Source organism: Felis catus, chromosome C2 (genome assembly GCF_018350175.1).
Source record: "Felis catus isolate Fca126 chromosome C2, F.catus_Fca126_mat1.0, whole genome shotgun sequence".
Taxonomy (NCBI): Eukaryota; Metazoa; Chordata; class Mammalia; order Carnivora; family Felidae; genus Felis; species Felis catus.
Window position 1 is genome coordinate 29066578 of NC_058376.1, and position 12697 is coordinate 29079274.

The 12697-nt window shown below is 34.7% G+C and overlaps 1 protein-coding gene across 6 annotated transcripts in view; it reads right to left on the reverse strand.

The window, feature by feature from the left end:
* The window catches only part of LOC101095601 (multidrug resistance-associated protein 1-like), an 89265-nt gene that overhangs the window by 46088 nt on the left and 30480 nt on the right, over window positions 1–12697 (reverse strand). For 5 of the 6 annotated variants that reach the window (XM_045036726.1, XM_019839508.3, XM_019839511.3 and 2 more), the window contains exons 7-12: window positions 10727–10792; window positions 7656–7793; window positions 5978–6124; window positions 3652–3736; window positions 3492–3558; window positions 2761–2887 (exon numbers count right to left, since the gene is read on the reverse strand). In XM_045036726.1, the coding sequence (XP_044892661.1) occupies window positions 2761–2887; window positions 3492–3558; window positions 3652–3736; window positions 5978–6124; window positions 7656–7793; window positions 10727–10792 (630 nt within the window). The remainder of the gene's footprint in view (window positions 1–2760; window positions 2888–3491; window positions 3559–3651; window positions 3737–5977; window positions 6125–7655; window positions 7794–10726; window positions 10793–12697) is intronic. The other variant, XM_019839510.3, reaches the window with a different exon arrangement.

The window sequence follows — 12697 nt, forward strand, 5'->3', positions numbered from 1 at the left end:
TTTTATGTCTCAAAATGATTCCTGAATATATGACAGTCTGCTGCATAAAATATCCTTTTAACTAACCCTTCTTTTCTTAGAAAGGACCCACAGTATTTGAACTAGAGACTTACCTTTCAATCTACCCCATAGACTCTATCCAAACATTGATTTTAAAGAATTTATTTTGACTGCTGTGTGCTGTACAATAATGCAAAAACACTGAACGTACTTTCTGACCTATGAACTTATGCGTATGTATATAACTATTAACATTTTGATTTCTATCAGGTACTTTAAAGATCCAAGATTAACTTTAATTCTTCTTTTTTGAGCATGTAAGACATGGAGTGGCTTTTGATCCAAAACAATGTAATTCTGATCCAACTTGATCTTGAACACAAAGGTGATTGCTCTTGAATAACCTTTAATTAGAATAATATTAAATCAATTCTCAAGTGATAAAGATTTTGAACACTTGCTATGTATTCGGCAAGATAAGGGGAAAGAGGATGAAAAACACAGGAGAAAAAGGCTGAAGAACAGCAAAAAATGGCACAAAATATAAAACAGAAACTAAATACTACATTGAGACTCCATGTGCTGGTATAACTGGAACTACAGAAGAGTTGATCCATTTTCACAGAGGTGTAAGTTTGTCCTTTAATTTTTATACTATTATTTTAATTTTATACACAAATGAAAATGGGTTTTTGTTTCATTTTATTCTTAATAATAAAACCACAATAGAAGATTTGCTAATTCAAAAATGGTCTTCCAAATCTGTAATGTTCCATCAAACCACACCGAACACTGAATACTCTGAATAAATAGTGCCTGGTGTGAACCTTTGATACTGAGAACCAGGAGACCGGAGGTTGAACATTGTAACATGATATTCCTCAAAAAATTCTCATGTGAAACCTTGAGGAACAGAAAGATAAAACACAAAAGCACCTTGTAAACACAAAGTGTCACGTCTATTGTTATGATTATTATTACTAAATCAGAGATAATAAGAATGACAGTTATAAATTTAGTATTAAAAAAGTTTTGGGAAATAATTCATATATGACACCTCATGTCCTGCCACTGCTCCAGACCAAAAAACTTTCTGAAGGACAAAGTGGCCAACTATACTGACAGACAATATCTGCTCTCTTCCACAAGCTTAGCTTAATTTAAACAAAGGGTTTTCTCTCAGCTTTATAATTAGGAACAGCATTGTTATGGTTTCTTGCATAACCATGAACATTTTCTTAATTTCAAACCCTGAAAGGTATCAGAAATAATCTTTAAATCTTACCATGAGAGTCTCAACAATCATAGTAAAGATAACAATAACCATTAAAATTCACAGGGAGCTATCTGACTCTGCCAAGAACCAGGCTAAGTCTTTGCACATTAAAGCATTAGATGAAACCCAAAATTGATATTGTTGTTATCTTGATTAATTCCTAATTATTTTTCAAGATCAAATAAAAGGCTACCTCCTCTCTATAATTTTTCTAACTCTTCAAGGCAGAATCTGTTGGTTTTTATACTTTGATCCATTTGTTTATGTCTGATTTAAATACTCGTCAAAATTAATTTTAGTATCTCTGTCACTGGACTATGAACTCTGTAAAAAGAGGGGTATGTCATATTCGTGTTTATTTTGCTTGTACTAAGTATCAAGAACACAGTATGTGTGCAATAATTGCTTGGTAAAAATAGCTGAAGAGACTAAATGAAAATAAAGTCAATATGATAATCATAATATTTTTAAAGGACACTTATTGGCCTAGGATATAGTACAATCATCTTCAACTATAGACAAAAGGCTGACTGCAATTGTTATGAAGAGCACAGGGCTACAAACACAATATACTTAAGGTTAAAAAGTAGGGCTATTCATTTCAGTATAATTGTATCAGAAAAAGTCCCAGACATCATAGTTGATCCTAAAATAAGTAACAGTAATGCTGAGAGAGAAGAATAAATGTAGAACTATTCATTGGAGGGCTGGAATCAGGAAAGATAAAAGGATATGAGGAAATACATATTATGAAGAAAAATAAAAGAGTTGGAATTGATTCGTCCTAGAGAGAAAACTGTGAGGAAACTGGTCTCACATCCATAGAACTTCTCCATCTTATCAGAAGTGAGGAGTAGGTTAGTATTAGGTTAGTATTTTATCCAAGAGCTAGTTAAACCTAAGGAAAAACTCATTAGGTAGTCTAATGTTTCAAAAAAGAAACAGCTGATTAAGAACCTGTTGAATTCTTATTCCTATTGACCTTTAAGAATAGAACAAAAGGCTTGGAGTAGTCCTCTCCCTAGTCCAAGGCTGAAATTTAAAGTAAGCTATTAATATTATTATTTTTCTGATTTTTTTCTAGGTCAAAAATCCTACCCATGAGCAACTACAAGACTTCTTAGAAATGTGGCTATAATTACTTAGGGAACTTTGCAATGGATGATAATTAGAAAGCAAATCAAATTAAAATATAAATCACATTAGTTTCTCTATAATTGGTTGCAATTCAGTTAATATCATCAAACAATTACCATAAGCATTCATAAATTATTTGCTAAAGTATTTGGAGGACAGAATACTGTTACTAAGCCATCCATAGCTAATCAATTTTTGTGGAAATTGAAATGTTTGTTACAAACTAGAAATGCCCATTACATACTTGCATCTTCAATTTGATTTGATAAATTCTTAGGACACTAACCATGTGTTGGCTATGGCCTATTACACTAGGAGATAGAGAATGAATGTATTGTTGGCTCTACCTTTCTTTGAACAACTCCTGTAAGTTTCTCCATTTCCCCAAGCATGGCAGAAAGCACAGAGGATTTTCCAGATCCAACTTGCCCTATGACAGCCACTAAAGCTCCTTCTGGAATCTTTATGTTCAAGCTGCATGACAAGAAAAGGAAAGAGTGATATAGGAAGTTCTTGTTAGTGTTTTCAATGTATATTCCTAGATAAATTAGAGCATCATCCTTGAAATTGCTTCTATTCATATGAGACTACACTATTCTATGAATACCCAACCTTTCAAACTGTGAACAACAAATGCTACAGAGGAAAGAGGAAATGAATAGAAAGCAAGAGAGGGAAAAAAAAACTATAAAAATGAAAGGTATTGTGAGAGATTTAAAAAAATAGCCTTGTAAATTTCAATATATTCATCTTCTGCTTTAAAAACTCCAAGAAATATGGGGCACCTGAGTGGCTCAGCTGGTTGACCAGCCGACTCCAGCTCAGGTCATGATCTCACAGTTCGTGAGTTCGAGCCCCGCGTCGGGCTCTGTGCTGACAGCTCAGAGCCTGGAGTCTGCTTCAGATTCTGTGTCCCCCACTCTCTCTGCCCCACCCCTGCTTATGCTCTGTCTCTCTGCCTTTCAAAAATGAATAAACATTAAATTTTTTTTAACTCCAAGAAATAAAAATATGGAATATTATAGAATTCAATGCTAAAATATTTTTTGTTTTTAATTTTTCCCAAATTATGACTTACTTTTTAAGTACTGGAATCCCTGTTTTATCCCAGGAGAAGGAAGCATTTGTAAAACCAATGGCATGATCTGTGAAAAAAAATAAATACAATGGTGCATTTTAGAGCCAATTATCTTCAACCCAGAAGTCAAATAAATATTGAAGGCAGAGAAAATGCTGACCTCCTATGTAGTTTGTTTCAATATTTTGAGGAAGAAGCTCCTCAGTGTTGAGAAAGTCTTCCAACCGACCCAATGATATTCTTGTCTATCAGAATAAACACAGATGGAATTTATTTGGGGGTCAAGGAGTGCTTCAACTAAAAAAATTTTTTGGGACTTTACAGTACGATTAAAAATATTTGATGCAAATAGAAGATATTGATATAAATTTTCAGTTAGCATAGTTTGAATTATTTTAATGTTTATAAATAATTTTATTCCTAAAAAGAAAGAACAGCTTCAAGGATCAAAGACCAAAACAAACATCATATATGCAGGAAGGCATATATGCCAAAAACTACTCCTTAACACTCTAGTAAAGCCATAATGACTAATTCATTAATAATTATAGAAAGATTAGTTTTCAAAAGCAACTTCAGAATTGTTCAATGAGTTCTGCTTCTGAGTATAAAATGATAGTTTTGGCAATAATAACATTTAGTTTTAGTAAAAAAGCTATAAAATGCTTACCTACAATTAGGATAAATAAAATCAATTTTGTTTTCCTGAAACTGACTTACATGAAATCTCTAGTATGTTTTTATTCACACTATGCTAGAAGATATCTATTGTTAGTGGATAAGATGTACTGGGCCACAGTTTTGTTTACCAAGTGCGGCATATAGGTATGCCTCCTTTCCTTTCTTTCCTTTCCCCTTCCCTTTCCCCTTCCCCCTCCCTTTCCCCTTTCCCCTCTCCTCTCCCTCTCCCTCTCCTCTCCCTCTTCTCTCCCTCTCCTCTCCCTCTTCTCTCCCTCTCCTCCCTTTCCCTCTCCTCCCTGTCCTCCCTTTCCCTCTCCCTCTCCCCCCTCTCCCCTCTGTCCCCCCTCTGCCCCCTCTCCTCCCTCTCCCCCGCTCTCCTCCCTCCCTCTCCTTTCCTTTCCTTTCTTTTGACAACTGTTCTCCACATTTATTTAGTGAAGGCAGTAGTGTACCACTAGGAGTTGGAGAACACTTTGAGATACTAGACCTTTAGCTAGATTCTAATTTCAAAACCAAAACAATACTTATTCCAAGAATGGCATTTTTCAGAATGCCATGAAAACAAGTTGTTAGAAGCATCACATCAATAGTACTTCTATGCCCTCTGTTGGTCATTATTAGTAAAATAACAACCAGAAAAGCTATGATAAAGCAAAAATGGATTACTTGGTATTCACTATATATTTATTCAAATAATATACTATTACTATTATAATTTTAATATAATTAATATAATTTAATATAATTATTGCCATTACAATTACTATTAGTAACTATAAGTTACTATTTACTTAAATAATACAAAAAAAATTGTTTTGAGAGAGAGAGAGAGGGCAGAAGTGAGTGAGGGACAGACAGAGAGAAACTCATGAGAGGCAGAGAGGGGGTGGAGAAAGAGAGAGAGAGAGAGGTGGGGCTCACCAGAAGCGGGACTTGAGCTCACCTAAACCAGGGCTCAAACTCATGAACTGAGAGATCATGACCTGAGTCAAAGTCAGATGCTTAACAGATGGAGCCACCCAGGCACCCATCAAATCATATAAAAATTTAAAGGCAAAGTTCATAGATTAAAGAGCTGGTTCCAATTAGCAAAGCTTCACTTTGCTTATGAACTCAGACTTGAGGAAGAGGATTCAATGGAGGCCACCCAGAAAATCGAAACCTGACATTCAAAAAATTTAGCACAAAATCTCAGCGCAAAGGGATCATTCTCCACATTCCCTGTGGTTTTAGCAGCTTTCTACTCATTATAATAATGTTAAAAGAGCCCCCAGTGACTGGAGATTACAATAAAGATCTGCTGAAGCAGATACCTCATACACGGTTTGTTGGCAGACTGACATTATCAGTGCACTTGTTTCCCTGTCTTATTCCTTCAGTACAGATGAAATGTTGCTGAACCCTGGAGAAACATTCATATCAAGTTCCATACAAAGCATCTAGCTAAATATTTTTTCAACTGAAAACATAAAATGAGACTTTTGATGGCATTATGTCTAACACTACCTTTTAAAAAGCTAAATAAAATAAACTAACACTTAGCAATGAAAACAATATCCTATATGGAAACACTTAAAAGTCATTTTGATAGGAGAAAAGCATAGGCAAAGAAAACATGATTCTTTCGATTTGTTCATGTTCCCTATTACTCATTAATTCGGGGAGATTAATTTTGAAGGCAGTGTAAAACAACAACAAAAAGTGAAATAAATACCGAAAAAAAAGACACAGAAGTAAAATGTGCAAAACCACAGACTTCAGTAGATGAATGACTCTTCTAAGGTTTAAGCATATTTTGGATGTACCTGGACCACAGCTGAGATCACCATTGGTAAATCAAACAAAGGAAGCTTCAAAATATTAAACAAAGACATAGATGTGAACACTTTAGTGGCTGTTAAAAAGTTTCCTTCATCCAATAAGAAATAGATGCCAAACGTCGCCAGGGACACCTAAAAAATACAGACATGTTCTTTCCTTCAACTATTCAGTGCTAACAACAGTATGAGTTAAAGTCCCCCAAAATAGGGGAAAAAATGTTAAAACCTTTTTTATTGTTGTTTACCACAATCCAGTACTATTCAGTATGATTGCTGAAGAATATAAAATAATATTTACATAATACAATTGTGTATCTTAGAAAACGGCATCCTTGAGACCATGTGGCCCAATTCCCTTCTTTCAGATATCATGTTCCTACTGGAATTATTCCCATTTAAAATGTGTACTAATGCACTGTCTATGCAGAGCCTGTTGGGAATTCTCTTTCCCTCTCTCTCTCTCTCTCTCTCTCTCTGTCTCTCCCCTGTCCAATCTCTCTCTCTCAGAAGAAATTTTCTTTAAAAAAATTTAAAAAGTAAATAAAATGTGTACATCTTTTTTTTTAAGATGGAGTATTGTGTAAATTTATTTTCCAATGGTATATGTATACACCCGGACTCATATGTAATGATTATACTTTCTGTGAGTCACAAAATTAACTGAAGAAAGTATGAATAAATCATGGCTCATAACATTTATATTTACTTTTGTAAGTGTCATTTAGAAAGGGCAGAAAAGTTCATATATGCATGAGAATATGCTATCATGTACATAAGACTTATCTTAAGCAAATACTTCTTGGACATTTTTACCAAAGAATTCCAAATGTAAATATCACTTTTATTTTCATAATACTCATATATTTATCTAAATAAAAAATAATAATATTTAAAATTGCCAACCAGGGAGACATATGGAACTTCCCCTGGCCCCCATCACCACCAGGAGTGGTAACTTTGGTTAACATTGATGCTTCAGCTCTATGTGGTCTGGTCTTCCTTTGGCTTTCAGTCATCGCTTTATACCTCAAGGCACTTTATATTCTAGTTTAAATAGCATGGAATTCCCAACGCTTACATGGTATGACAGAAAGAGAACACCCTCAGTTCATATCAATTTGCCTCCGAATATTAATCCTATAACTTTGAGGATATTACCAAAGTAGAATGGACTTTCATTTCCTATTGTGAAATGAGAAAAGCAATGCCTTATCATTGCAAGAATGAAAGAAGGCAACCTCTATTAACTTGTCTGGCATGCTGGAGAAGCACTCAATAATTCTTCATTCCCTTCCCAACTCCATATAGTATGCCTTTGGGTCTTGCTTAATCACACCAATCAAGGAATTTTATACCTGAAATGAAACTCTTAAATGCAGGTTATACTGTTTAAGGATAGAAAGGCAAGTGGTCGATCTGTGAGAAATTTGTAAAGAAACAAAATTGTATTATAGGTAAAAAATACAGACCAATGAGAATGCATATACTTTCCTCTTCTTTAAAACTTCCATTCTCTAATCTACATAAATCAACGACTGCATTTCATGAAAATGTTATTTCAGATACAGAAGACTCCACTTTGGACACCTTAAGTCCAGGTAATTTGGAGGTGATCTGCAGATCAAATTTGAAAATCAAAACAGGAAATATTACACACACTCACCAAGAATGGAATGCAAGTTAATGTCAGCATAGAAAATACAGCAAGATACCCAGCTGATTTTTGAACTTCTAACTCCTGTTCTCGAATTTCAACAATCTTCTTTTTATAGGAGGGTTCCCATGCATAAAGTTTGAGGATCTGTAAAGGATGCAGACAATGACTATTTGATAAATCAATATCATATAAGAAATAAAAACCTGCACCCATACAAATATACACAGTATACTCCCCCGGCCCCCAACATACACACAACTGTAAAGGTTTTTTAAAAAAGACATTAAACTCATAAAGCAAATAATACTCCTATTTTCACCTGGGTCAAATTTTTCCTGGGGCTCCTGGGTAGGTCAGTCGGTTGAGCATCTGACTTGGGCTCGGATCATGATCTCACGGTTCATGGGTTCAAGCTCCATGTCAGGCTTTGTGCTGACAGCACAGAGTCTGTTTCAGATTCTCTGTCTCCCTCCCCCTTTGCCCCTCCCTTGCTGGTGCTCTCTCTCTATCTTCTCTCCCTCAAAAATAAACATAAAAAAAGTATTTCTTTTCATTATGGGTTTTTGGGGGGTAGATGGCTGGGAGTAGAACATCACCACCTCTCCAGGTTTCTGTCCTTCTCATCCACCAATAGCTTATTCCTGAGCCAGACTTCAGCAACATCTCAGCTCTGGGCATGAGCCCCACGGAGTTTCTGTCTAGCTTAATATTAGTACTCTTCCTGCTGGTTCAGCTCTCACCTCTGTCCACTCCCATTTCCCAATAGCTATGCTCCTTTCTATGGCCTCTCAATTTCTGGAAGACTGATGGCATGGGACTTCAAGCCATTTTCTGAAAGGTGACTAGTGTTTTGAGATTGTAAACTGGAATAGATACAGTCACATACATCCTATTGCTCTGTTTCTCTGGAGAACCCTAAAAATCTCTCACTGGCTCTGTGAACTCAGACATGACACTTAACTTCTCAGAGACTTTGTTTCCTTATTTGGAAAATGAAGATGAGAAGTTATTTTCTTGGGGTTCCTAAGAATTGTATGAGGAAACAGATCCAAAGTGATCATTACAGCATGTGGCACGTAAAAATTCTTCACTAAATGAGAGCTATTATCATTATCAGAGAGAGGCTATCGCATCTGTTTTCTTCCCCCAAACCCCAGGGATGCTGACTGCCCACACCTTCAAACTATCCTATACTTTAAACTTCCCTATACTTGGTCCTCTACCAGTCGTCTAGTATATTCACTGCTGGAACTAATTTCAAATTTTTGACTTTGCTCAGATATCTAGGAAATGTTCTTTTATCTACACTGTCCCAGTCTTACTGACAATACAAATTTCCTTTTATGAAGATCAATCTTTATCTATTTATTCATTTAGAGACAGAGACAGTGTGAAGGAGGGGCTAGAGAGAGGGAGAGAGAGAGCGAATCCTAAGCAGGCTCTATGTTGTCAGCACACAGCCCGATGCAGGGCTCAAACCCATAAACTGTGAGATCATGACCTGAGCTGAAATCAAGAGTCGGATGCTTAACCAATTGAGCCACCCAGCCCCCACCCCCCAATATCAGCATTTACAACCTATAAACATACATTGCTACACTTTGTATGAATGCAGGGGTTATCAATTAACCCACTGAGAAGTACTGGATGCATTAGGATCACATTCCTTTGGGGGTGTATGACCTTATTACAGAATATCAGCTATTCTGTAATTTAATCTGAGTTAAATTTCAGAGCTACTTAAGGCTACTTTTATATTCAGATAAGTAAGTGAATCATATCAGTCTCTTTTCAAGGTATCTTTAACAATGTCTTTCACTTGAGTAGTTTTCAATTTTGTGAAAGTACACAGTACAATAGAGCAGAATTTTTAATGATTCCTAAAGTGAATCAATGTGTACATACAATGGGCATATCCTATGTTTGTAATGATAAATGCACAAGACAGAAAATTTCCTATGCAATTGTCAATTCCAGAAGGAAATTCCATGTGGGCTTTACAAATTTTGTCCTTTAGAAAAAATCTAGGGGTTCCTGGGTGGCTGAGTAGTTAAGCACTGGACTCTTGGTCTTGGCTCTGGTCATGATATCACAGCTTGTGAGTTTGAGCCCCACATCAGGCTGTGTGCTGACAGTGCAGAGCCTGCTTGAGATTTCTCTCTCTCTCTGCTCCTCCCTGGCTTGCTCTCATTCTCTCTCTGTCTCTCTCTTTCTTTCAGAAAATAAATAAATAAACGTTAAAATTAAAAAAAGAAAAATCTGATATGGTATAATCTAGGTGAAACAGAATTTGAAATTCTATCTATCTATCTAGAAAGTTCACGAGGTTGCACTCTTTTATGATAGAGAAAATATTAGTGGAATGGCGGTAGCTTTCTTAGGGATAAATAATTTATAACATACATTTTGTAAAATACTATTTGTATGATCATTTCCATTCCACCTAAAACCTGAATGACATTTCATCACTTTCCCCATATAAACCTGCCTTCAACCTGATGATAATGTCATTGCCACTCTTGCCTGCCTCATTCCATCTCTTCCACACAACCCCTTAAAACAAGTTATATGTTGTCTCTTTGGGGATATTTATGTTTAATTCTTGGGTGAGAAACAAAAAGAAAATACCTGCATTTTATTTGGTTTCATTTAAATGCTATTTTAACAATAAGAATTCCTATACATGAAACTTGAAATACTCTGCCAACAATTACGTGTGTGTGTGTGTGTGTGTGTGTGTGTGTGTGTGTGTGTATACCTATATATGTGAATCAATGTGTACATATAACGGGCATATTCTATGTTTATAATGATAGTGTTGATGAATGTTTATAGTGTAGTAATGGTGAATGTTTATATCCTATGATATAATGGTAGATAATGTGTATCCTATGTTTATATGATATACTCATATGTATTTTTTGCATATATATACATATAAATATATATATTTCATTACTTTCCTTCAATATACATATTTCATTACTTTGATATTGAGAATGGTAAAAAATTCATTTATTCACTAATATTACTGTATTCTAAATAGTGAAATTAAAATCACATTCCTTTTATATTACCTTAATTCCATGTAAGATTTCATTGAGTAGTTTTATCTGTTTATCTTTGTTCTTCGTTTGGCTTTTCTATTTAAGGGGAAGAAAATGATAGCATATTTGACAAAGGTTGCTAATAATTTAACTTACTTTGCTACAGCTTTTTAAAAAAATACAGCCTCTTCCCTCTATTTTATATAATATTTAGTTGAAAACCATCATAAAATATTCATATATTCTTTCATTGGTAAAGGTAAAAATTAGTTATAAGTAGATATTTTAAAACTTAAAAGTAGCCAGCAGTAGAGTAAGAGCAAACTGCATACTTTACAAAATAGTAGAAAATTTATTTATTTACACGTAATTTGTTTAAAATTGAATAAAAAAATAATATCCATCCATACTCTATTTAAATGGGATTAAATTCCCCAAATTTTATCAATTATACATATATATACACATATATATATATTTATAACAGAATAAACATAAAAGTCTGTATATTATAAGTATACTATCTTGAGTATTAATACTTTGGAAATTAAAGTGATTAAAATGGATATTTTCAAATACTGATTCTTTTTTGGCAAATAATAAGTACAGTATTTGTATATCTAACAAACTACACACTTACAAGTTACTATCCATAATACTATTTGTGTGATTAAAGGCATATTTTCTGTACATATTTGTACATAATATTGTACTCTCTTTGAAATTTCCCCCAAATGTATTTCAATTCATAAAAGTTTGAATTTAAATTATTTAAAATCGAGAATTTTTGGGGTGCCTGGGTGGCGCAGTCGGTTAAGAGTCCGACTTCATCCAGGTCACCATCTCGCGGTCCGTGAGTTCGAGCCCCGCGTCGGGCTCTGGGCTGATGGCTCAGAGCCTGGAGCCTGTTTCCGATTCTGTGTCTCCCTCTCTCTCTGCCCCCCCCCCCGTTCATGCTCTGTCTCTCTGTCCCAAAAATAAATAAACGTTGAAAAAAAAAAGTCTTAAAATCTAGAATTTTTAAAAGCTAGTTTAAAAATATTAATTATAATACAAACTTGTTATTCTAAATACTATTGTGTTAGTAATTCATAATTATTTCATAGTTATATGGTATTTTCTAGTTTTCATCTCTAAAGACTAGTCATCTTTCTAGTAATTATTTGGTAGTAATTTTAGTAATTATTTGGTGATTGATCTGTATTTAGAAAATTCAGAAAAATATAAAAGGTGTAAATCCTCATCCCTTAAATGTATTCAAGTAATTAATGAAAAATCTCCCTCCTTCCATTTAATTCTACTCTATAGGTAACCATTCTTAAAAGACTGGTGCTTCATCTCTAGATTATTTCTATGCCTATAAAAATTCATTTATATCTAAATCTGTATCATTTCATTTAGTATTCTCTATCACACCCATGTCATAGGTATATTCACATTTTAAAAAATTTGGGGCACCTGGGTGGCTCAGTCTGTTGGGTGTCAGACTTCGGCTCAGGTCATGATCTCATGGTCTGAGTTTGAGCCCCGTGTCGTGCTCTGTGCTGACAGCTTAGAGCCTGGAGCCTGCTCCACATTCCGCATCTCCCTCTCTCTCTCCCCTCCCCCACTCATGCTCTCTCGCTCTCTCTCTCAAAAATAAATAAAGGTTAAAAACATAAAAAAAATGGGGTTATGTATATGTACATGTATGCATAATATACACATATATCTGCATACATAGGTTTCTTTATTTTCCCCCTAATATGTGATTGACACATTTCCATGTCAGTACATAGATAGTGTTAATCTTTTATCCATTTAAAAAAATAAAATAAGTGTCATAAGCAATACACCTGCAAGTGTGTGTTTACTTTAACACATGAGACCATTCGTCCTTCCCCTTAAACTGTGGTTTTTTGGTGCAGTAAACTACGTCCTGTTTCTCCATTTCTACAGTATAGCATAGTCCACACTGTCTGGTACATGGAAGACATCAAATAAGGTATTAACAGTAAGATG